At 48.6% G+C, this 25,406-nt stretch overlaps 1 protein-coding gene across 3 annotated transcripts in view; it reads left to right on the forward strand.

Annotated features, from left to right (window-relative positions):
* The first annotated feature begins 3,979 nt into the window (after positions 1-3,979).
* Positions 3,980-25,406, forward strand: part of AP3D1 (adaptor related protein complex 3 subunit delta 1) — a 47,748-nt gene continuing 26,321 nt past the window's right edge. The window contains exons 1-8 of one of the 3 annotated variants that reach the window (XM_081846040.1): positions 3,980-4,118; positions 14,127-14,222; positions 15,395-15,475; positions 16,761-16,841; positions 18,392-18,499; positions 20,190-20,319; positions 20,615-20,754; positions 22,057-22,130. In XM_081846040.1, the coding sequence (XP_081702166.1) occupies positions 4,023-4,118; positions 14,127-14,222; positions 15,395-15,475; positions 16,761-16,841; positions 18,392-18,499; positions 20,190-20,319; positions 20,615-20,754; positions 22,057-22,130 (806 nt within the window). In that variant the 5' untranslated portion in view covers positions 3,980-4,022. The remainder of the gene's footprint in view (positions 4,119-14,126; positions 14,223-15,394; positions 15,476-16,760; positions 16,842-18,391; positions 18,500-20,189; positions 20,320-20,614; positions 20,755-22,056; positions 22,131-25,406) is intronic. The other 2 variants (XM_081846039.1, XM_081846041.1) reach the window with 2 other exon arrangements.

Below are 25,406 nucleotides of genomic sequence, written 5' to 3' on the forward strand. Positions count from 1 at the left end.
GAAACATTTGCAAATCTTTAAGCTCATTTTAAAATACAGGCCTTGATCAGATGCCTCAACACCAGTCTGGAAAGACCTACATTGGCTCCCAGTACTGTATGTTTCTGAGCACAATTCAGTGGGTTGGTGCTGACCTTTAAAGCCCTAAACAGCCTCTGTCCAGTATACCTGAAGGAGCGTCTCCACCTCCATCGTTCTGCCTGGACACTGAGGTCCAGTGCCGAGGGCCTTCTGGTGGTTCCCTCCCTGTGATAAGCCAAGTTACAGAGAACCAGGCAGAGGGCCTTCTTGGTAGTGGCGCCCGCCCTGTGGAATGCCCTCCCACCAGATGTCAAAGAGAAAAACAACTACCAGACTTTTAGAAGACATCTGAAGGCAGCCCTGTTCAGGGAAGCTTTTAATGTGTGACATTTTAGTGTATTTTTGGTCTTTTTTGGAAGCCACCCAGAGTGGCTGGGGAAACCCAGCCAGATGGGTGGGGTACAAATAATAAATTATTATTATTATTATTATTATTATTATTATTATTATTATTATTCAGCTTCATTGGATGCCCACGAGTTCTAGAGTTATGACAGGTGGGTAAAAACTTTCCTCTATCCACTTTCTCAATGCCCTTTGTCATTTTATAAACTTCTGCCATGTCGTCTCTTATTCTCCATTTCTCTAAACTAAAAGGTAAAGGGTAAAGGGACCCCTGACCATTAGGTCCCAGTCGTGGCCGACTCTGGGGTTGCGGTGCTCATCTCGCTTTACTGGCCGAGGGAGCCGGCGTCCAGCTTCCGGGTCATGTGGCCAGCAGGACTAAGCCGCTTCTGGCGAACCAGAGCAGCGCATGGAAACGCTGTTTACCTTCCCGCCAGAGCGGTACATACTGATTTCCCTCGTGCCCATGAATATATTGGATCCACTTTTTAAGCTGCCAACCAGCGCTGCCTCCCAGGGGAAGGGGGGAAATTCCATCATTCAAACATATACAAGTCCTTTCTTGTTATCTGTATGAATCTTCCGACTTTGGGTTTCATCGAATGCATGCCCATGAGTCCTGGAGACAGGCATAAGGTTGCAACCAGCTCAGTTCTACTCAAGAGTAGACCAATCCAGAAGAATGGCTGTGAAGTTTGCAATGTCCATTAATTTCAAGGGCTGTACCGCCTGGGATGAAAAGTTGTGTTGGCCTGCCCTCTGCTGGAGGAGATGCCAAATAGCAAAGGAAGTTTAATTCTCCGAATAAAGTTTTTCCATCTCAAATTCTTCCCCTCCTCCCCAGACCTCCATTGGGTTAATTTTCCAGACATGTTATTCTGAATTACTGTTGCAAGGCATTCTGGACGTTCTCATTTGTAATTGGAAAGGCAAAACAACAAACGTTTTGAATCAATCAGTCTTGCCAATGTGGCATGTGGGCATATAAAATGGGTATTTATTTGTTTTGCTTCAACTCTGGTGATGAGTGGTGGCCCATGAAAGGCCTCAAAGCGATCTCATGAAGAAACAATTAAAGATGTAAAAGTGATTGTGTGTATTCAAGACAATGAAGAACAATTCCATACACTAAAAACCAAAAAACCCCACCCAGCTTTCAATGCAGAACAGACACAGAGTCCCAATCCACACTATGAACTTGTAGCAGTTATCATACCACTATAAACACTCATGGTTTTCCCTGAAAAGGATCGCAGGTCTAAATATGTGTGTGTGTTTAGAGAGAGAGAGTTCAGTTCTTCTATTTATTGTTCCAGCCAAAGGCAATAGCAAACTTGTAGCAACAGTATTAATAAAGTAATACAGAACATGCATCCCCAATATAAGGTGACATTCATGATGTAAATGAGAATAATCATTTTATTATTGATACCTCGCCCATTTGTGTTTCCCCCAGAGACAACAATCTTAAATCAGATTAAATATCCACATTACTAAAACAGTTAATTGTGATTTTATCTAACTACTTTTTCCAGGGTTTTTTTTTCCTGCTGGTGCACAGAGAATCACTCTCCATGCCATGTAGCTGTTGCTGTCACTCAAAAGAAGCCAAACCATTTCTGATTCACCACAATCTTTTTCCATCCCGCTTTTCCACCAAAGATACCCAGGCTGAACAGTTATGAAATAAAAACACAAAAGAAAGTAGAAAGGTAGAGCTAAGTAAAGGTAAAGGTAAAGGTACCCCTTCCCGTACGGGCCAGTCGTGTCCGACTCTGGGGTTGTGCGCCCATCTCACTTAAGAGGCTGGGGGTCAGCGCTGTCTGCGGACACTTCCGGGTCACGTGGCCAGCGTGACAAAGCTGCTCTGGCGAACTGGCACCAGGGCAGCACACGGAAACGCCGTTTACCTTCCCGCTATAAAGCGGTACCTATTTATCTACTTGCACTTTGACGTGCTTTCGAACTGCTAGTAGAACATCATAAAAAAGTAGATACAATATTTTAAAATAATGAATGATAATTGATACAATATTAATAGTGCTATAACAGCTTGGCATTAGCAGTAAATGATTTGGTTATATGATTAATATTAAAAATTAATATTTTCAGCATTACAGTTTGCTGCTCCCTAGATAAATGCCATTATGTATTAAAAATATAAAATATAAAATCAACAATGGTACGTTATAGTAAAGTGTTGATCGTGTGCTCAGTCTTCAAAGGTTGTTTTTATTCATTGTTATACAGTGGTACCTCGGGTTAAGTACTTAATTTGTTCTGGACGTCCGTTCTTAACCTGAAACTGTTCTTAACCTGAAGCACCACTTTAGCTAATGGGGCCTCCTGCTGCTGCTGTGCTGCCGGAGCACGATTTCTGTTCTCATCCTGAAGCAAAGTTCTTAACCCGAGGTATTATTTCTGGGTTAGTGGAGTCTGTAACCTGAAGCGTATGTAACCTGAAGCATATGTAAACCAAGATACCACTGTATTGCTGTCTAAAAAAATTCTATTAATATTTTTACAAGCTTATGGTTTTTTTTTATTTATTTAGAATTGAATTTCTATACCTTCATCTGTAGATCACGGGGTATTTTGCAATATGAAAACACACAAATGCACACCATAATAACAAAAACAACACCCTGTCCAGAGTTTAAAAGGCTATAGATTGTTTAATTAGTCGGATGGGAGGTGAATTTATTCTTTTTCTGTGTGTTGATCGTTGTGAACCACTCTGATATTTTTATAAAATAAAAATACTCCATCCATGTAATTACTGATCCATCAGCTGTACCGCAAATATTAAAACATGCTTCTCTTAAAACATGCTTATTATTATCATTATTATTTATAAAATAAAAATTAATAAAATATAAAATATTTTTAAAATATAAAATATAAAATTATTATTGTTGTTGTTGTTGTTAATAATAATAATAATAATTGTTGTTGTTGTTGTTAATAATAATAATAATACATAATCTTTATCTTTTACAGGGCGATAAAGCCAGGCATAGGAAGGTTGGGGGCGTGGCTATATCTCCCGCTGGGCGGAGCCAAGACGCAGAGAGGGCGTGGCTCAAGCGCCGCCTCGGAATCCCCTTCGGGAGCGCCAGGGCGGAAGCCGAGCGGGCGAACCATAGAGGTGGCTCGTCTCGGGGGAAGGATTGCCCCTGCGTGGGTTGGGCTTAGAAACACCTAACCGGACGTGACGTCCGCTCCCTCTCCTTCCCTCGCTCTCTATGGGCGAGGAGGACCCGCCGCCTCAAGTGGCGGACGTGGAAAGCTGGGGGCCGCGGCGCGGCGTGGTGACGCAAGCGCGCCGGAGGAGAAAGGGGGCGTGGCGCCAGCGCTCCCTCAGCTGACCGGCGGCCATTTTGTCGCCGCTCCGGCTCTTTCCCGCCGCCGCCGCCGCCGCCGCCCCGCGAAGCCCCCTCAGAGCAGCGCCGGCGGGGCCCGCCAGGGAGAGCGAGCGCCAGGGGGCGGGAAGGAGGCATGTGAGGCGCCTTCGCCCGCCGCCGCCGCCGCCTTCGCTCACCTCCGCCTCTCCCCCCCCCCCGGCCGCCCCCCGCCCGCCCCTCGCCGCCGCCGCCATGGCGCTGAAGATGGTGAAAGGCAGCATCGACCGCATGTTCGACAAGAACCTCCAGGACCTGGTGCGCGGCATCCGCAACCACAAGGAGGACGAGGTGAGGCGGGCGCTAGTCCTCAGGGAGGAAGCCCGGAGTTTCAGGCTCCCCCCTCAGTCTGCTTCCCTCCGAGGCGCTAGTCCTCGTGATTCCCGAAGGGAGGCGCAAGGGGGAACGAATCGGGTTGGGGCTCAGAACTACAACTCCCACCACTGCTGACTAGGGGCGGTGGGAGTTGTAGCCCGGGAGGAGCGTTCAAGGGGCTAGTCCTCGTGATTCCTAGGTGGGGAGCTCTCCTCCCTTGGTGTGGACTGGCGGCGCCCCTGCAGGGCTTGGGGGACAGGCCTCTCTCGCCGGGAATCGAACCCAGGACCTCCTGCAAGCAGAGCATCTGCACTGCCCCTAAAAGCGTCCAGCCCTCAAGAGTTGCAGACAAAAAGGCTGCTTGAAACATGAATTTTTAGGGCCGTGTTCGGAATTAGCCCGGTTTTGCCAGGCTCTTTTTGCTACTGGGCTAAAGCAGTTTAAAAACCTCTGCTTCAGCCCATAGCTATTTCCATTTCCACTCTGTGCGTTTCTCTTCCTTGCATACTGGGACAAGTGAATTGTTGTAAGCCAAGCAAGGTAGCTGAGATTGGACCAGAGGTCTACCTGACTGACAGGAGCTCTTCAGGATTTGTGACCCGCAGGAGTGCATAGGCGTTCACTGTACCACACCCAAGTGTGCTGAAGAGCAAAGCAGAATTTCCTTTCTCTAGCTTTCAGCAGGGGGCACTCTCAGTTTCTGCAAAGACCACATAAGTGGGGGATAGGAACACCTGGTGCAGGGCACCCAGTACGTACTAGAAACTTAGATATATAATCCAAGGACCAAATGGCTCCTTCGACCAGGGTTACAGTCACCAAAATGGAATGCCTAGTTGCCATTTTTGGACCAGACAGCTTGAAAGTCATATATTTTTCAATACGACTTTCTGGTTCCTGAAATTCATTCTGATTGAGCAGATAGATAGAATTCTAGAGCAGTGTTTCCCAACCTTAGGTCTCCAGCTGCTTTTGGACTACAACTCCCATCATCCCTAGCTAGCAGTACCAGTGGTCAGGGATGGTGGGAAATGTAGTCCGAAAACAGCTAGAGCCCAAAGGTTGGGAAACACTGTTCTAGAGGATGTGTTGTAGTGTGCGAAAACAGTCTGGACCCAAGGATTCCCAGGCATGCACCTCCAGATGACGGAGACGTCAGCATCTGAACTTGGTTGCAAGTAGACAATAGCCAGGTGCAAAATGCGCCTGGTGCCTGGCGAATTTCAAAAGCTGAAGGTATCCTCAACCACTAGGAGGCTGAGCTGAGGTTGGTGTTAAGGTTCTAGGCTTGGGGGCGGGGGAGGTGTCTCCAAGCTTCAAAATCACTCTCAACGAGATGGTTCATGGTGGTGGGGAAAAAACAAATTTTGCATGTACGCTGTAAGAAGTGGGGTCCCCCAAGGAAACAGAACTGTTCATGGGGCGTGTCTCTGTTTATCACCATCAATATTTATACACCATTGTAAAGACCCTGAAGCAATATGTCAGTGATGGAGAACCGCTGGCCCTCCAGATGTTGCTGGACTCCAACACCCATCAGCTGTAGTCAGCTGCAGAGACGGTGGGAGCTCTGGGCAAAAATGATCTGGAGCGATACAGGTTTCCCTTAGGGGCCCCTTAAGGCAGGCCTGGAAGACCTGTGGCCCTCTAGAAGCTGTTGAACTCCAACTCCCATCAGCCATTATGGTCAGGGTTGATGGGAGTTGGAGTCAGACAACAGCATCTGAAGGACCATAGGTTCCCCATCCCTCTGCCAGAACCTGGAATAGAGAGGCAATTATGAATGCTTATGTACATCTGGAAGATCTCCCAGTGTCCCACTTATCTATAGTTATACCGACTGCTGCTCCTCAGGGTTTTAGATGGGGAAGCTGGGTCCAAGTTTTGTAGGACTATAACTTCCATGATCCTTGGCCATTGTGGCAGAGGGGTGCCGGGAATCTTGGCAAATCTGGTTGGCTGCAGGGGCTCCCCATACCCACCCAAGCTAAAGATGTCAGAGGACCCCCCAGGACCTCCTGCAATCAAAGCATGCGCTCTACCACTGAAGCACCGCCCTCTCCCCATGACCGATCCCGCCTTACTTCCACTTTGCAAGAAAGCTTGGCATGTCTGTCGGCTGATGAGAGTAAGAACCAAGCAAATGCATTTCGATTGCAGACCTGAAAGAGGAACTGCAAGAAAACGGGTGGGTTGGGTGAAGGAAGTTGCAGGAATCACAGAACTGTAGAGATGTAGAATTGGAAGGGATCCCAATGGTCATCTAGTCCAACCCCCTGCAATGCAGGAATCTCAGCTAAAGCATCCATGACAAATGGCCGTTTAGCTTCTGTTTAAAAAACCTCCAAGGAAAGGGAGTCCCCCACCTTGTGAGGGAGACCATTTCAGTGTTGAACGGCTCTCACGGTCAGAAAGTTATTCCTGGTGTTTAGTCAGAATCTCCTTTCTTGTAACTTGAAGCCATGGGTTCAGGTCCTACCCTCCGGAGCAGGAGAAAACAAGCTGGCTCCATCTCCCAGGTGACAGCCCTTAAGATATTTGAAGATGTCTATCATATCTCCTCTCAGTCTCCTCTTTCCCAGGCTCAACATCCCCAGCTCCTTCAACTGTTCCTCATAAGGGCAGCATCAGGCAGAGCCACAGTGGGGCAACTGGTCCCCTGCTCACCTGCCTCTAGGCCACGGGTCCAGCTTGTCAAAGGACTTGGGGTGCCAGACTGGGCAATGAGCTGCAGCAAGGCCTGGAAAAGATTCACGTACGGAAGGGGAGACACCAGGGCGAGGGACTTATGTAAGAATATTTGCCAGCGGGGAAGCTGAAAGTGCCGCCCGTTTTTCAGAATTGTAGCAAAACAGCGTTGTCTCCGAGGACTCTTCCATGATGAAATAAATTTTAGTTTTTGAAGTGATTCTTGGATTGTAACATCTTTTCTCTCCCCCTTACCCTGAGATCCCATTTGCTCACTAACTTTCAGGTGAAACCCTTGTCAGTGCCTAATAAAAGTTCCAGGCTGCTCCTCAACTGAGAGAGTCTCTCACTTTCAACCCTCCCTTTTGATCATACCAGTTTCGTCCTATCTAGACCCATTTGGGGAGCTCTCTGTCTCAGAAGAGGAAGCCACTCGCTACAAGAGAGCCTTTCTGGAAATCTCATTGTGTTTCTTTGGAGAGCTTTGCGGCGCTGGCCTTGAAGTGTTTGTGATGTGGTTAGAGAGTTAAAACAAGTGTCAATTGTGTGAAGGCACAGAGATAACAGATACAGCACTCATTTTTTATCAGGAAGGAGGTGACAGTCTGTAAATATATTGCTTTTTCTTCTTTTAGCTGCCCTTGACTAGATTGGGTGGTGGGTGGGGAACTGGACTGCAACCCCTTAAGAGGCATACCTTTGCTATCAACATACAATTTTGAATGCAGTTCGTAGCCCGAGCAGCCCAGCTTGCTTGTAAATAATCATGCACTTACTGCAAATTGGTATGTGTGGCTGGGGGAGAGATTCAGGGAAGTAACCAAGAACCTCCGCGCCTTTCACTTAGTTCTCCTTTCCTCATTCCTGAAATGAGATTGTGAGCTCGAGCGCAGCATGTGCCATTTTAACTTTGTTTACAGTGCTTCGATGCTAAATGTTGGAGGAATTTTTATTACACATCTGCAGATAGAAAGAGGGTGTGTGGTTTTTCTTCAGGCCATGAATGGCCAAACATTGGTATGGCCTGCACTAGGGTACTTTTGTGTCCAGGTTTGGGGTCTGGCGTAGGCTGTATAAAGAACATAAGATGTTGGATGGGGCAAGCGGCCCAGCTAGTCCAGCACAGCATTCAAAATTTGCCAGGTGGCATTCTGCACCTGCTAATGGGCACTTGCAACCAATTGAAGCTGCCAGGATGCCACCTGACGTCCTCATCATCTGGAGGTGCACACCTGGGGATCCTTGGATCTTAACTGTTTTCCCACACTAGCAATGCATCCTTCAGAATTCTATTCTATATTTTATCTATATCTATATTTTATCTAATTCTATATTTTATCTACACAATCGGAATGAAGCAGGAACCAAAAAGTCATATACACAACTTCTGGCACCAAAGTGGCAACTAGGCATTCAATTCTGGTGAATGTGACCCTGGTCTAAGGAGCCATTTGGTACCTAGCTTATACATATATCTGTGTTTCTAACACTGCTCATGGGGGGGCGGAGTTTCAGAGTGAAATCGGGAAAAGCAGCACCTACAAAAGGACATGCATTGTTGCCTCTGCTTGCATGTGGGCAAAGCAATCTGCTGGTATTAAAAAATCAACAATATTGGGAGCCTGGCGAGAGGGTGAGGTGTCTGTTTGGGGAGCGCTTTTAATGACTCCAGGGATGATATGGCACTTCTCACGGTGCTGAGCCACCCGAGTGCTTCTGCTCAGGAAATTAGTCATCCCCTCCTTTAAAAAAAATAAAAGTGTTCATGTTGACCGAAGGATTGGTTCCCAGTGGCAGATAGCAGAAGGCCTGCTCTCTTGTGAGCTTTTAACTTCTGGACACGTCACTCCTAGTCCATTGGGAAGCCTCCTGAAATGGTTTGTTGCTCCTCTCTCCCCCCATCTCCCAAATTCCTGCCAATGAAGAGCAGCCGCTGGCTCAGTTTCATAGCAGAAACGCCAGGAAGGACTTTGCTGTGCTGGCCAATGGGACAAGTGGGTTCTGGATGCAGAAGCTAGCCTCCTTGGGGGGGGGGGGGGAAATAAGCTTGACTCTGGCAGTTTGAAGCTGCAGAATGAGCTGTGTTGGGTGTGTTGGAGGCCCCCTCTAGGATTGACCAATCACAAAGTGTACCTTATGTGAAACCTCTTATAGCTGCAGAGACATAGCATTATGAAAATGGCTATACATTATTCCCCCATTGCAGGGATGACCCTTGGGGTCCCTTCCAACTCTACAATTCTGTGATTCTAAGACATGTTCCCATGCTCTAGCTGTGTGCCCAGTGCAGTCTTCCCTTGAAGTGTATGTCTAGCTTGCCTGAACCAGTGGAGATTCCAATTCAATGCTAGGAAGCACTTTCTGGCAGTAAGAGCTGTTTGGCAGTGGCATGCACTCCCTTGGAAAGTGGACTCCCCTTCATTGGAGGCTTTAAACAGAGGTTGGTTGGATGCCTGTCCGTCAGGGATTTTAAAGCTGTGATTCCTGCATTTCAAGGGGCTGGACTTGATGACCCTTGGAGGTCCTTCCAACACTCTTATGATTCTGTGTAGGGTTGTGTTCCTTTGGGGTCATGGTGGTCATCACAGCACTTCATGCCTTAGGTGCATCTAGCCTTCACTGCCAACCATCTTGGGTTGTGGTCAGTATTAGAAATTCCCAATATATAAGCTAGATGCCTAAAGATAAAGAGACCCCTGACTGTTAGGTCCAGTCACGGACGACTGTGGGGTTGTGGCGCTCATCTCGCTTTACTGGCTGAGGGAGCCGGCGTACAGCTTCTGGGTCATGTGGCCAGCATGACTAAGCCGCTTCTGGCGAACCAGAGCAGCGCACAGAAACGCCATTTACCTTCCCACCAGAGTGGTACCTATTTATCTACTTGCACTGCATGCTTTCGAACTGCTAGGTTGGCAGGAGCAGGGTCCGAGCAACGGGAGCCAAACAGCTCCTGAAACCAAGGTTACAGTCGCCAAAACGGAATGTCTAGTTCCCATTTGACAACAAGACAGTCTTATTTTTCAAATGACAGACTGAATGTGATTGATTCTCAGCTAAATATCTGGCTAGTTCAGAGGACAACCTTGAGCTCAGTTAAGAGCTTTGAGAACTTGAAAGAAGGAAAGTCACTTGATCCAGGGACAGTCCAGATACCCACAATCCACTCATTGCAATTAGGACAGAAGATTAAAGAGGGCCATCGACCGCGCCCTGTGCAAAGAGCAAGAATAGACTTCCCTGTCTCTGATTCCTGTTGAAAGTGCTGGCAGGAGGTTGGCCTGATAGCCTCTAAAATGTTCTTGCTCCATTCTGTGGTTTATGCTCCTCCGCTAGCCGGCTTGAGATCTGCCTCCTGTCCACACCCACAGAGCTCTTTTAGCAGCCTCTCCTTGCAAAGATTTAACGCAAGCCCAACATGCTCCCAGTCACAGGGTTTTGTCCCATCGTGGAAGCCAGGCGAGGCCATTATTGAAAACGGCTGCTCGAGGCAAGCAGCACTGAGGTCAGCCGCCTTCATGGAGTTGCTAAATGTCCAGGGAAAGGTAGAGAGTCCCCATGGTAAGCCAGCACATTTCAGAATTCTGGGAAAGGAGCACTGGACCCGCTGAACACATACTCTGAACATGGCGCATCTGAGACTCAGACCCCCAACAGCTTCGGTTGAGGTCAGCAGGGTAAAAAATGGTCTGCTGCCTGAGTCCCTGGTCAGATTAGAGAATTATGAGCTAGATGAACCTGGTATAAATAAGGCCGCTTCCCAGATCTTAAGACCCACAGAAACACCCCCCTTCTTTTCTGTATTTCCCATTTCAGTTTGGCCACCACACCCTTAAACCCAGAAGGACTGAAGCAGGAGTTGACTGACCTCACGAGACCCTCTAGATTCTGCCAGCTCCAATACCCACCATCCCTGACCGTTGGCTGTGGGGCTTGTATTCAGCCAATGTCTGGGGGGGGAGCACTGATATAATATACTGCCTACAATCAGAGATGCCCACCCACTGATCCTCTGTAGGAAACAGCATGCTCACTTGACAGCTTCTTAATCTCTGCATGGGGAGAGATCTTGTTTGAATCAGAGACAGAGCAGGAGTCACCTGCCCCAGCCCCAGGGAGGCTGTATGGTCAGACCAGTAAATCATACAGAAGTGCAGCAGGCAGCCTCGGGGTTTTTTTTTGGGGGGGGGAATCCAATTCCACATGGCATAGTGTGTGGGAGCAACTGGTTTCAGAATTTTACATTCAAAACAGCAGCCATGCAACAGAGTTTGCTTCTCTTTTTATATACATTAAAATGTAAGGCTGTCTATCGTGCAACCCCCCCCCCTTGGGAGGATTTGTGGTGCCACATCTGGATTTGCCTGAAGAAATGCGGCTTCAGAAGGTGAAAAATGAGCCTTGTAGTTGCATGGTGCGAGAAGGGGAAGCTCTGGAAGGTGGATGTGGTGGATGGTAAGATGGTTGGTGAGTAGAGCGCGCAGGGGCACAGAAGATGGTCCAAATTAGTTATCTCACTGCCCTCCGCGTGGCAAGGCAGTCCCCCAACTCTCATCAGCCCAAGCGGATGGTCAGGTAACAGATACCAAAAGCACCAACAGATCGGCCTACCGCTTTATTCAAAATTTTTAAAAAGTGTGGATAATGAAGCAGAAAACCCAGTTAAGATGCAACTAAGGTGATAAGTCTTCCAGTGAGCTGTCAGGGTCCCATAAGTCAGAGCTGAATTATTCTCTCCCCCCTGCCCCCCCCCCAATGGCTTGTCGGCTGTGCAATGGATCTCTGAACACATTGTTAACTTGCACTAAATATTTGATGGCCATGTCGCGGCAGGAAAAGACAGATGTCATGGAATCCATCAGGCACGTATCTAATTTCCCAGGCCCCACTGCTCACTTGTGGGGAGCAGAGTGGGAAGTGTCCCATCACCCAAGGTACCTAGGGACAAAAATGTGCCAGGTTAAAAATCTGGTAACTGCTGAAGACAAGAGAAACCAATCATCTGGCAATGTTTGTTAAAAGCCGCAGAGATGGAGATTACTGTAGAATGCCTTTCTGACTAGCCCTCAGAACTGTGCCTAGGTCATACATTTCATGGGCTGTTCGTTTACACCCCAGATCAGAGGTCTGCAACCCTCGGCTCCGGAGCTGCATGTGGCTCTTTTACACCTTTGCTGCGGCTCCGGGGCGGATACTAGCAAGGGGAGGAGGTGCATTGTGCGCCCTGACACTCCCCACTGTGGCAGGCGCTGTACTGGCTGTGACGTCGCATGGGGGCGGTGCGTGCGTTAGTCACGCACCGTCCCGACGTCACCTTCCTGCCCACCCGCCACATTGTAAGGGGCATGTACACTGGTCACTGCATTGAAAGGGGGCATGTACGCTGCTCACTGTTTTGAAGGGGAGTGAAGAACACACACACACAAAAGGTAACCTGTTAATTTAACGTTTATTTCTATGAGGAGGAGTAATTCTGAGGGGTCAAACAAAGAAATAATTTTTAAAAAGTGACAAAAAAGTTATTTTTATAATGACGAGTTTTGCGGCTCCCAGTTTTTTTTTTTCTTTGGAAACGGGTCCAAGTGGCTCTTTTTGTCTTAAAGGTTCCAGACCCCTCCCCCAGATCCACACGCCCATCCCCGGCTGAGATGTTTCATTGGAATATGATGATGCTTCTTGATTGATTGGATGAAGGATAAAGAGTGTGTGTGTTAAGAAACTGGACAAAAGCACACAGATAGAATTTACATCAGTTGCCCCGCCCACTTTTAGTATTATTGGTCATGCAAATGAGGTCGTCAAACTTGGGTCTTTTTAATCAAGGGGAAAAAGAAATTGAGGACACCAGAAGGATATGGAGCCCACGTTCAAATGATGTCCTGGTTATTTCCCGCTTGGACGACTGCAATGCGCTCTGTGTGGGGCTGCCTTTGAAGGTGACTCAGAAACTACAACTAATGCAGAGTGTGACAGCTAGACTGGTGACTGGGAGTGGTCACTGGGACCATATAACACTGGTCCTGAAAGACCTACATTGGCTCCCAGTACGTTTCCAAGCACAATTCAAAGTGTTGGTGCTGACCTTTAAAACCCTAAACAGCCTCGGCCCTGTATACCTGAAGGAGTATCTCCACCCCATTGTTCAGCCTGGACACTGAGGTCCTCCTCTGAGGGTCTTCTGGTGGTTCCCTCCCTGTGAGAAGTGAGGTTACAAGGAACCAGACAGAGGGCTTTCTCGGTGGTGGCACCCACCCTGTGGTACGCCCTCCCATCAGATGTCAAGGAAATAAATAACTACAGTGATACCTTGGTTGTCGAACGCCTTGGTACTTGTCCGTTTTGGCCCCTGAACGCCACAAACTCGGAAGTGAGTGTTCCGGTTTGCGAACTTTTTTGGAAGCCGAGTGTCCAATGCGGCTTACGTGGCTTTCAATTGAGTGCAGGAACCTCCTGCAGCCAATCAGAAGCCGTGCCTTGGTTGTTGAACATTTTCAGGAGTCAAACGGACTTCTGGGACAGATTCCATTCGACAACCAAGGTAGAACTGTATCTGACTTTTAGAAGACATCAGAAGGCAGCCCTGTATAGGGAAGTTTTTTCAATGTTTGATGTTTTAGTATGTTTTTATACATGTTGGGAGCCGCCCAGAGTAGGGCTTCCAACAGTCGGATGGGCAGGGTACAAGTAATAAAATGATGATGATGAAATCAGGACCCCACAAAACCTCCCCTTGAGGTGCAGGCTTCAGCATCATGGCAGGATCCATGTACACAGAGGGCGATATTTTTACTCCCTTCCTAAATTATTTCCGCTTCTCTTCTGTCTCCTGTTCCCTCCCCTCCCAAATCGCACTTTGCTTTATCATGCGAAGCTGGCTTTTAGCAAGCTTAATTAACGAAGTCTAAATCAGTAACTGTGCAACACCTTTGGAGAGGGAACGTTAATTGCCTTTTGCATCCAGATCTGCTAGTGACCCACAAAGGGGAGGGGTGCCTAACATTTATATCATGTGAGCGGTGTGACCTGCCTATCCCCAGCTCCAGGTAGAGCTAGGTGTGCCCTCTTGAAGCCCTGGATAGCTGCTGCCGGTCAGTGCAGACAGTACTATGCTAGATTGACCAGTTTGGCATAAGGCAGCATCCTTTGTTTGACATGGGTGCTTGGGGAGGCCAGACAAAACTTCCTGTGCCTAAGAACGAAATGTGTTCTGGGCACTGGATCTTTGGGGACAATCTTGACTGAGCCGGAGATTTCCAGTGACTTCCTTAACCCACAACTCCTTCCTCTCCACCCCTCCAGGCGAAGTACATCTCTCAGTGCATCGATGAGATCAAGCAGGAACTGAAGCAGGATAACATTGCCGTGAAAGCCAATGCCGTCTGCAAGCTCACCTACGTAAGTGTCTCCCTCACCTGTGGGTCAGGTTTCTGCCGTGCGGCCTGTGGGGCAGGCAAGTGAGCTTGTTCCGCGAGGAGCCTCCCGAGGTGAGGTGGCCCTCTTTGTTTCCGACTGCATCCCATAATTCTGTCTCCCCATAGTAGAGGTGGGGAGTAAACAGAAGAATTTAAGAATTTTCCAGTTGGATCAGGCCAGTGGCCGTTCTGGTTTTCAAAAGAAGCCAACCAGATGCTCACAAACAGGCTCTGAACACAGTGACACTTTCCCCTCCAGCAAGTAGTATCTGCTGCCTCCAGCTGCGGAACATACATTGTGTTCCTGTATCAGTGTTATTTCCATGGAAGGTGAGGTGGTGTCAAATCGCAAACTTAACAACTCTTTAAAATCTTAATATATACAATGCCAAAATAAAAATGACATTGTATGAGGTTTGCATTGAATGAAGTTATTACAATCATGTTATATATAACTCAAGAGTTCCTTTTCAGTCCGACCATGAAACAGATCGAAATTCGGGTATCTCATTGTTGCACTTGTCATTTTCATTTTGTCACTGTATGTATTACCATATTTACTCAAATCTAATGCTCACCTTTTTTGGCCAAATTACGCTGTGAAAATTAAGGTGTGCATTAGATTCGATGGCGCGTTAGACTTGAGTAAATACGGTAATTAAGATTTCACGTATTAGAGATTGTTGAAATGCCGCACATTATTAATGAATTTGCATAAACTACATACAGAATTGTCAAGTTTTTTATTTATCTCTCTGTATCCCTTGGGCGTGGCATTGAGCTTGGCAGGGGTATCAAATTGGGCAGGTGTAAGAAACTTCAGGCCTGTGTGCGCCCAGGCTGAATATGGCCCTCCAGCCCTCTCCATCTGGCTGTCCGTAGGCGGTTAGATGCAGAGGATTGGTGGGAGGAAACCCCAAAGGGAAGATTCCTGCATTTCAGGGGGTTGGATGAGATGACCCTTGGGGTCCCTTCCAACTCTACTGTTCTACGATCCTGTGATCCTGTACCATCAACTACTTTTGGCCTAGGGCAAAAGCATCTTGGGTGCCACATAAAAAGGCAAGACGCCTTTTCTCCTGCTAATCGTTATAATGTCCCATCCTTGCTGTCCCAAGACTCACACTCTGGCCTTTGTTCCTCCTCCCCTCACAGTTGCAAATGCTGGGCTACGACATCAGCTGGGCAGCCTTCAACATCATCGAAGTCATGAGCGCCTCAAAGTACACCTTCAAAGTAAGTGGGCTGCGTGGGAACCTGGGCTGCCGGGGGGAAAGGCGCTAGGGGGTTCCTGGCAGCTGCCAAGGAAACATATTTCCTCTAAAATGGAGGTTCCCAAACATATTTGGCCTGCCAAATTCATTCAGAAAATGAAAAAAATACTCAGCGCCCCTCTGGAAACCTACTGCCTTTAAGCGAACAAAGAGAAAGATGCAGTGACAAATTTGCATTTTTTGATGCACCTATATTTCTACCTGGGACCGCGGGTGGCGCTGTGGGTTAAACCACAGAGCCTAGGACTTGCTGATCGAAAGGTCGGCGGTTCGAATCCTTGCGCGACGGGGTGAGCTCCTGTCGTTCAGTCCCAGCTCCTGCCTACCTAGCAGTTCAAAAGCACCCCAAAGTGCAAGTAGATAAATAGGGACCGCTCTCTAGCGGGAAGGTAAACGACGTTTCCGTGTGCTGCGCTGGTACTGGCTCGCCAGCTGTGGCTTCGTCACGCTGGCCACGTGACCCGGAAGCTGTCTTCGGACAAGCACTGGCTCCTGGCCTCTTGAGCGAGATGAGCGCGCAACCCCAGAGTCGGTCACGGCTGGACCTGTTGGTCAGGGGTACCTTTACCTTTATATTTCTACCTACCCCCTACAACATAACGAAGGAAGACGTTGTAAATAAGACACCTTGAAAGCTTGAAATTATAAAATTATTTATTAAAACCAAACATAGCAACGTTCGCATTACGCACATAAAATTAAGATAATGAAGGATAACATTAAAATAAAAATTACGCGAGTCTCTTCGTCTTGCGGTTTTTTCGTCTTGCAAAGCAAGCCCATTAGCGGATTAGCGCTATTAGCAGCTTAGCGGGCTTAGCGGATCAGCTGATAAGCGGCTTAGCGGATCAGCTGTTAAGCGGCTTAGCGGATTAGCGGATCAGCTGTTAAGCGGCTTAGCGGATCAGCTGATAAGCGGCTTAGCGGCTTGGGAAAAGGGGGGGGGAGGAAAAAAACCCCGCAGGAACTCGCAAGACATTTTCGTCTTGTGAAGCAAGCCCATAGGAAATTCGTTTTGCGAAGCACCTCCAAAACGGAAAACCCTTTCGTCTAGCGGGTTTTCCGTCTTGCGAGGCATTCGTCTTGCGGGGCACCACTGTAACATTAAGAATAGTCTATGAAGGTCCCGGGCCAGATTACATCAATTTTTAAGAATATGTTTTTTTTTACCATTCTTGCACGCAGTGGCAATGAGTCCCTTTCAGCCTTTGATACTGACTCGCTTTCCCTCTTTCCTAACCCTGCAGAGGATCGGGTACCTGGCAGCCTCGCAGTGCTTTCACGAAGGGACCGACGTCATCATGCTGACAACGAACCAGATCCGAAAGGTGAGTGTCGCCATTCCAGAAGAGCTGCTGCCTGTTATTGGTGTCTCCTCCTGCTAGACCACCGGCCTGTTTTCTTCCTTATGACTTAAGAAATGTAGGTCATGCCCTACACTTTGATTGATTGGTTAAATTTTACACCATCCTATACCCATAGCTCTCAGGGCAGTTCACAACACAAAGTAACAATATGAAAGCATGAAATACATAATAAAAATAATTACTAAAACTAATGTGTGCAAACTCGCAGAAATTACGCTCCCCAACAAAAGCGCCTAACCAACCCTCCAACCCACAAATTGCAAATAACAAAAATCAAAATTAACATGTAAAAACAATTTGAAACAACAGCTTTAAATTTTTTTAACAGTAGCGGTCTTTAGCTACTACAGCGGTACCTTGGTTTAAGAGCAGTCCAGTTTAAGAACAATTTGGTTTACAAACTCCGCAAAACCGGAAATAGTGTCTTGGTTTCAGAACTTTACCTCGGTCTAAGAACGGAATCCGAATGGTGGAAGGGCACCGACGGTGGGAGGCCTCATTAGGGAAAGTGTGCCTTGGTTTAAGAATGGTTTTGGTTTAAGAACAGACTTCCAGAATGGATTAAGTTCGTAAGCCAAGGTACCACTGTACTTGCATTAGAATACAGGTCTCCCCACATGGTGCTGCTAGCTAGGGATGATGGGAGTTGCCCAAAAACATCTGGAGACCAAAGTTTCAGAAACACTGGGTCAGAGCATTGAGTTATGGCCTGGGAGAGACCAGGGTCTGAATCCCCACTCAGCCTGGGTGACCATGGGCCAGTCACTCAGCCTAGCCTATTGCACTGGGCTGTTGTGAGGATAAAAAGGGAAGGGGAGAGCTATGTTCCTCACCTTGAGCTCCTTGGAGGTAAAGCGGGATATAAAGACCAGTGGCGTAGCGTGAGGGGTGCAGGGGGGGCCGGCCGCACCGGGCGCAAAATCTGGGGGGCACACTCAGTGCCTCCGGAGTCGCCGAAGAGCCTCGGGCGCAGGCTGTAGCAGAGCCCCATGTCTCGCGGAACCAACTGTGCACGCGTCCGGGCTGAAGGCGTCCGGCAGGCAGTGGCTCTCAGCGCTCGCCACGGTCCCCGCGCATCAGGGCCGTGGAGGGCGCGCCAGGCAGCCCCTCACAGCGCTCGCCGCCGCTGCTGCAGCTGCTGGGCCATGTTGCATTTTCCTCGCCTCTCTGCCCTCCTCCGGGCAAGCGGCGTCGTTTGGGTGGCAGCGCCAGCGGCAACTCACCTCAGATCACCTGACACGGACCCGCCGCCGCCGCCGTGGCTACCTTACCGTAAATACCCCAGCCCAGGCAGCAGCAAGAAGAAGCTGGCAGCGGCGGCAGGTTAGGGGTTAGGGGCGCAAATTACTTGCCTTGCCCCGGGTGCTGACAACCCACGCTACGCCGCTGATAAAGACTTCGTCTTTCTAGGTTGAACTCAACTAAGGACTCTTCTCCCTCCTCTTCCCACACCTCTCTCCCCTCCCCACCCCCACCCCCGACACTCCTTTCCATCTCCCCTCCTATTCTAGGACCTGAGTAGCCCCAACCAGTATGACACCGGTGTCGCACTGACTGGTTTGTCCTGCTTTGTGACTCCTGATCTGGCCAGAGACTTGGCCAACGACATCATGACCCTGGTGAGTTGGGACGGGGGTAGGGCTGGGGGGGGGGAGCGGCTGGTCTACAATGGTTGCATTGTTTGCTCTTTCTTCTGCCAAGCCATTGGGATTTTAAAAGCTGTTCAGAAGTCCTTGTCCCACAACTAAGTTCTGTGCTTTGCTCCTCGAGTGCATAAGAACCATCTCGAAAGCATACGGTTGCAATCGAAATTATTCAACCCCCATTGCGAATCAGGTTTATTATCAAAATTTACAGACTCCTTGTTTGCGAAGGGCTCTCATCTCTTACCTTTTTGGACCATTCTCTTGACTTGGCGATATTTCTAACATGCAGCCAAATTTGGCACTCAGCAAATCCTAGCCAGTATTTCATGTGTTCCAGCTCATGCACATGTTGCATTTGTGCTGTTGTGAGGGATTCCATTCATGATAGTGAGACTGGAGAAGCCAGTATAAGTTGCACTGGACATAGTAAAAGATCCATCACATCCTGGTCACTGTCTCTTCGAGCTCCTGCCGTCGGGATGGAGATACAGGACGATGAAGACAAGAACGAGCCGTCTCAAGAACAGCTTCTTCTCCAGAGCGATCTCGGCCCTGAATGGGAAACCTGGACTTTGAAAGTCATCTAATCTCCCTTGCTGTATTATACTGTATTGTTTTAATTAGTGTTTTTATAGTTGTTCTGATTTTGTGTGGAGTGCCCTACCTGGGTGGATGGAGCAGCCAAGTAATTTTCGTTGTCCCCGAGAGGGGGCAATGACAATAAAGATATTATATTATTATTATTATTATATTTTCAGCTGAATTTGGGGAAACCATCGTGTTGAGCTATTTCAATTGCTTTTGTTTTATTTGCTCATTGCAAACAGTCTGTAAAAGTCTGTAAATTTTAATAAACCTGATTTGCAGTGGGAGTTGAATAATTTTGATTGCAACTGTCGATGGACAAATCCCCGGAGGAGAAGATCATTAACATCCAATCACCACGATGGCTATGTTCTGCCCCCCAGATGCTTTTGGATAGTACAGGGGTCTTGGTCAGCCACAAGCTAAGCGTGTGATGCAGCAGCCAAAAAAGCTAGGCTGCATCAACAGAAGTCTAGCGTCCATATCAAGGGAAGTAATAGTACCACTCTATTCTGACTTACCGGTAGTCAGACCACACTTGGAATACTGTGTCCAATTCTGGGCACCACAGTTTAAGAAGGATGTTGACAAGCTGGAAGGTGTGCAGAGGAGGGCAGCCAGCGGTCATTCCTCCTCTGGTCACTGCCATAGATGCGCCACTTCACTGCCTGCCTCCAGGCACTGTAGCCGCCTGCAAGCGATTCCCACATGGCGGGGTTAATGTTGCCAGCCTTCAGGTCATGTTTGCAGACATCTTTGTAATGCAGTGTTGGTCTGCCAATGGGCCCGGTGCCTGGAGCCAGCTCCTGATTTAATAGTATTGTGATTTAATAATATTGCCCATGCTGGCTGGCATGTTTTTAGGCAGGGGGCATTAACATCCCTACCTGGAGATGTTGTCAGGGCTTGAACCTGGGACCTTCTGCATGCAGCTCAGCTCTACGGCTGAGCTACAGCCCTTCCTCCCAGTGCTGCTGGTTTGCTGTGGTGCAAAAGGAGAGACCTTGATGCCCTTGTTGTGGAAGAAACGTGAGCTCATTCTCCTCTCCCTTCTTCCTCTCCCTGCCCTCCCCAACAGATGTCTCACACGAAGCCTTACATCAGAAAGAAGGCAGTGTTAATCATGTACAAAGTGTTCTTGAAATACCCGGAGTCCCTTCGCCCTGCGTTCCCCCGCCTTAAGGAGAAGTTGGAAGACCCAGACCCCGGTTAGTAAGCTGGATAAAACAGGATCCAGAAGATTGCAAAGACTGTGTGTCTTTGGGTGGGAAGGGGAAGGGAGTGGCTTTCATTGGCTTGTTGTTTTTTTTATCATGTAATGTTGTGTATTTATATTGTGTTTTTGTGCTGTAACTGCCCTGAGACCTGCAGGTATAGGGCGGTATACAATTTTTTAAAAAAATTTTTAACTTTCTGGGGAAGACGTATCTTAAATCCGTCAGCCGTTTTGTTCCACAACTCACTCGGACCCCCTCTTCCCTTTATTCCTCCCCTGTCCCCCAGGTGTCCAGTCAGCCGCCGTGAACGTCATCTGTGAGCTGGCCAGGCGCAACCCGAAAAACTACCTTTCCCTTGCTCCGCTCTTTTTTAAGCTGATGACGTCGTCCACCAACAACTGGGTCCTCATTAAAATTATCAAGCTGGCAAGTACAGGCGGCTTCCTCCGATCGTAGTGTGAAGACACACACTCTTGTCACTTAAGAGGTGAAGAGTTGATGTGAAACAGAGAGGAAAGGAGCAGACACAGCAGGCAGCCTGCTTAATTGGTTTGTGTGGGGAGGTGGCGGCGAAGTGTCTGACTCAGGCTGCAAAGGATTCTGGGAGAGGCTGAAGTGTGAGCAAGAGTGCGCAGGGAAGCTGCCGTATACAGTGGTGCCTCACAAGACGAAAAGAATCCGTTCCGCGAGTCTCTTCGTCTTGCGGTTTTTTCATCTTGCGAAGCAACCCGCTTAGCGGATTAGCGCTATTAGCGGCTTAGAAAAGGGGGGGGGAGCGAAAAAAATCGCAAGACTCGCAAGACGTTTTCGTCTTGCGAAGCAAGCCCATAGGGAAATTCGTCTTGCGAAGCGCCTCGAAAAACGGAAAACCCTTTCGTCTAGCGGGTTTTTCGTCTTGCGAGGCATTCGTCTTGCGGGGCACCACTGTACTCTGTTGCGGCACGGATTTTATTTATTTACAAGTGACTCCAGTTGCATTACGGGTTTGGAGCACCTGGGCCTCATCTTCAGGCTCTGGAGAGGGTCTCCTCGTGAACCAGAGGAGCAGCAGGGCTTTGTTGAGGCTTCCCATTGGGGCATATGTTCAGCCCCTGTGAGGACAGGGCGCCTGACTACATGGGCCCCTTTTGGCCTCATCCAGCAGGACTGCTCCTATGTTCAGTTTCCAAAAGGGATCAGGAAAATTAATGGATGAGAAGGCTGTCAAAAGCAGAGGGGAAAGCGGACACAACTCTCACCAGTGTAAATTGGGCTACATTCAATTTCACGCATTGCGACAGGGCAAAAAGAACTCAAGGAGGGTGTGGTCTGGGGAGAAGCAACCCCCCCCCCCCCGCAAAGGCTGGCAGGCTGGCTGGATTAGTTAGTTAATTGCTTCCCATCTGACTGGATTGCCCCAGCAACTCTGGGCGGCTTCCAACAAATTGAAAACATCAAGCCATCAAACATGAAAAACTTCCCTATGCAGGGCTGCTTTCAAGTGTCTTCCAAAAGGCCAGATAGTTGCTTATTTCCTTGACATCTAGCGGCAGGGTGCAACTACAGAGAAGGCCCTCTGCCTGGGTTCATGCATCCTCACGTCTTGCAGTGAGGGAACCGCTAGAAGGCCCTCGGAGCTGGACCTGAGTGTCCAGGCTGAACAATGGGGGTGAAGACGCTCCCTCAGACCCTGCAGGATAGCTGTTGTCATCCGGCCATTCAAACATTCTCTCTCCTTTCTTCCTGCAGTTTGGTGCTCTCACTCCTTTGGAACCCAGGCTAGGGAAGAAGCTCATTGAGCCCCTCACCAACCTCATACACAGGTGAGTGAGTCAGTTCTTTGGCGCCACTAGTCCTTAACGCCGTTTGTGCAAAGCACCTCTCGCGCCTCAGCTGCTGATATCCAAGAATCCCAGCCCCCTGCCTTTGTGTTTCCATTCAAGCACGCACTTCTGCTTCTGGGACAGGGTTGCCAGGACACTCTTCACCCCTTAACCAGCCTCCTGTGACCATTGGGGGGTGGGGTCTTGTAAAAAGTGCAGCACCCCCTCTCCACCTTTGCCAAGGGAGCACCCCATCCATTTTTTAAAAGGACACGTAGATCCCGTGCGAAGTGTTCCACTTAACCCTCCTTTCTCTCCCCAAACAGCCAGCGCGCCCTCTTCCAATTCCCCAAAGGGGGTAGAGTTCATGGCAGCCCCACCAAAGATAAAAAACTAGTCCTCCTCCAAGAAATGCGCCCAAGTGGACAGTATGTATACTTCAAAGCAAACACAAACCCACCCCCCCAAAACTCCACCACCCCCGTGCTCTGGTCTCCTCCCTCTCTTTTTCACCCTAATTCTGCTGTAGTTGAGTAGCTGTTGGGGCCAGGGGTGGGGGTCGGGTGGGGGGCTACTGGCCGAGAAAACCCTACGAGGTCCCCAGTTGATGCTCGAACCCTGACCGTTCTTTGATTCTGTGTTAACGGGAGTGGAGCCAGCTGACTTCGAAGATGGCGGTGGCAGGGGTTGGTCTGGAATGAGCAGCCTTCAACTTTTTCAGATCCGGACTTGCCTTTTAACCCAGACGTGTTTTGAGACCAATTTATTATTATTATCATTATTATTAATGTGTTTAATTTGTTGGAAGCCACCCAGAGTGGTTGCGGCAACCCAGTCAGGTGGGTGGCATAATAATAGTAATAATAATAATAATAATAATAATAATAATAATAATAATAATAATAGTAGTAGTAGTAGTAGTAGTATTTTATTTTTATTATTTTATTCTCCTTCCTTCCTTCCTTCCTTCCTTCCTTCCTTCCTTCCTTCCTCTCTCTATTTGGCCATGTATTTCATATGGTCAGAGTGCTGCTGCTGCGACCCACCTTAGATTAGGCCAGAAGTGAGTACCCAGTGGTTTAGAGAAGGGGCTGTGGCTCTGTCCCGCGGCCCACCCCTTTGCCCCAATTTGGCCCGCGAGGCCTTTTTGCCCAAGCCACAGCCACCCACCTTGCACCGTGCACCATGTGGAATGTTAAGTGTGGGGCAGGGAAAACCCTGGCTTAATATTTTTATTACAGTGGTGCCTCGCAAGACGAAAATAATCCATTCCGCGAGTCTCTTCGTCTACCGGTTTTTTCGTCTTGCGAAGCATCCCTATTAGCGGATTAGCGCTATTAGCGGCTTAGCAGCTAAGCGGCTATTAGCGGCTTAGAAAAAGGGGGAAAAAGGGAAAAGACTTGCAAGACGTTTTCGTCTTGCGAAGCAAGCCCATAGGGAAATTCGTCTTGCGAAGCGCCTCGAAAAACGGAAAACCCTTTCGTCTAGCGGGTTTTTCGTCTTGCGAGGCATTCGTCTTGCGGGGCACCACTGTATTAAAAAAAACGCCATATTTTATTCCTATACCACCGTTTTCTCCAGTGTGGTTCTCAAATCCCTTCCCATTTTATCCTCACAACAAACAACCCTGTAAGTAGGTTAGGCTAAGATGGTGAATGCTCCCCAAGATGAGCTTGGGGGCTGAGTGGGGGATTTGAGGTCTGGTCTCTCCCAGGTCCTAGTAAACCCTTTAACTGTTATGCTGTGCTAGCTTGCCAGTGAGAGAGGGACACAGGAACCTGCTATATACGAAGCCAGACCATTAGTCCTTCCATCTGCCTGCTCTGCCTGCTCTGGTTGGCAGAGGCTCCCCAGAGGGGAGAGTTCCCAGTCCCACTTGAAGATGCTGGAAGAGAGTGAACCTGGTAAGACCTGTCCACAAAACAGGCGATTAACCATTTAGCAAGCTGGAAGGAGGTTTGAGGACCCTGCTGACAGGGAATGTCCGCTGAGCCCTGCAGCTCCTTGCAGAAATAGCCCTTTGAAAGGAGCTTTGCAAGTGGCTCCCAGCTCTCTCACCTGTGCAGGCAAAAAAGGTCACCTGGCTTTATTGGGAGGTGAGGGGATTGGCAGCTGAGCAGCCACACCCACTTGTCAAACTCTGCCCACAAGTGCTGGGGTAAGGATCCAGTTTCCCACCCCTGCCCTAGAAGTTAAACCAGAGCAAGGTGCATAACCCAACAATAGAACATGGTTTCAGATTGTAGTTTGTTGGCGGTAGAAACACCATAGTTAAGCACATGAATGCACGCCAAGCCATATTTTACTAAACTGTAGCTGCACAAACCACGGTTTAGCATTAGGTGGGAATCAAGACATGGTTTTATACCATGGACAATTTAATGGCTCAGCATTCTCTATGTTGTGTAAACCTAATGTCACTTGCTGCCTGAGGAACGGCGTCTGAAATGGGTGCCAGTTCTGCAACATGGATTAGATCAGGGGTTCCCAAATGTGAAAGAAGCAATTAAAGACCAGACCAGCATCTAGCACAGCTGACAAATCATTCTGCAGTTCAGCAAGCCCCCTCGACCCTTTTCAAGTGGGGCAGGGAGTTTGGGAACCACTTAATTAGGTGGTGCTGCTGTTGTCTATTTTTTAAAAAACGAGAAGTGTGTATCTCTAGCTAACGCCATTTTCACTGGGTGGACCCTAGCCCGGGGGCTGCTCTGCGGGATGCAGTCCTGGAAGAGGGGGGAGAGTTGCCACCTGGGATGTTGACGCAGCAGCAGTGGAGGGGTGTGTTTTTTTGTTTTTGTTCCGTTTTTGCTTTTGTGTTCCTCCCACTTCTCGCACCTCACGGCGATCCCATTCCTCTCACAAACGTGCAAAGCTGCATAAATCCCCACGTGGTTCCCACTTCTGGATTCTCCTTAGATGCGGCCAGTTTGGGTGGCGATTGGTACCAGGCCTTTGGAGCTTGCCCATCTCCTCCCCCCCCCACTCCTCTAGGGTAGATTGGCTCCTCCCCTGTCAGCACTATGATCCCACCCCATTAAAATAGCCGCCTTCTCAGGAACCAGAAGAGGGCGCTCTGCCTCTGTTTGTGTGTCGCTCTAGGCCTTTCTCCTTAGCTCTGTGGAAAGCGTGTTGTGGCTCTACATCCCTTGTGTTCTCCCTCACTCACCTCTCTATGGTTTGGGGCGGGTTGTCTGTGTTGTGGATCTTGCAAATCCAGCGGTCAGAACACCTTTGCGCTTCCTGAAACAGGCAGCCCATATGCTGACCTGGGGAAGC

This window comes from Podarcis erhardii (assembly GCF_964252035.2).
Source record: "Podarcis erhardii genome assembly, chromosome: 18".
NCBI classification, from domain to species: Eukaryota; Metazoa; Chordata; class Lepidosauria; order Squamata; family Lacertidae; genus Podarcis; species Podarcis erhardii.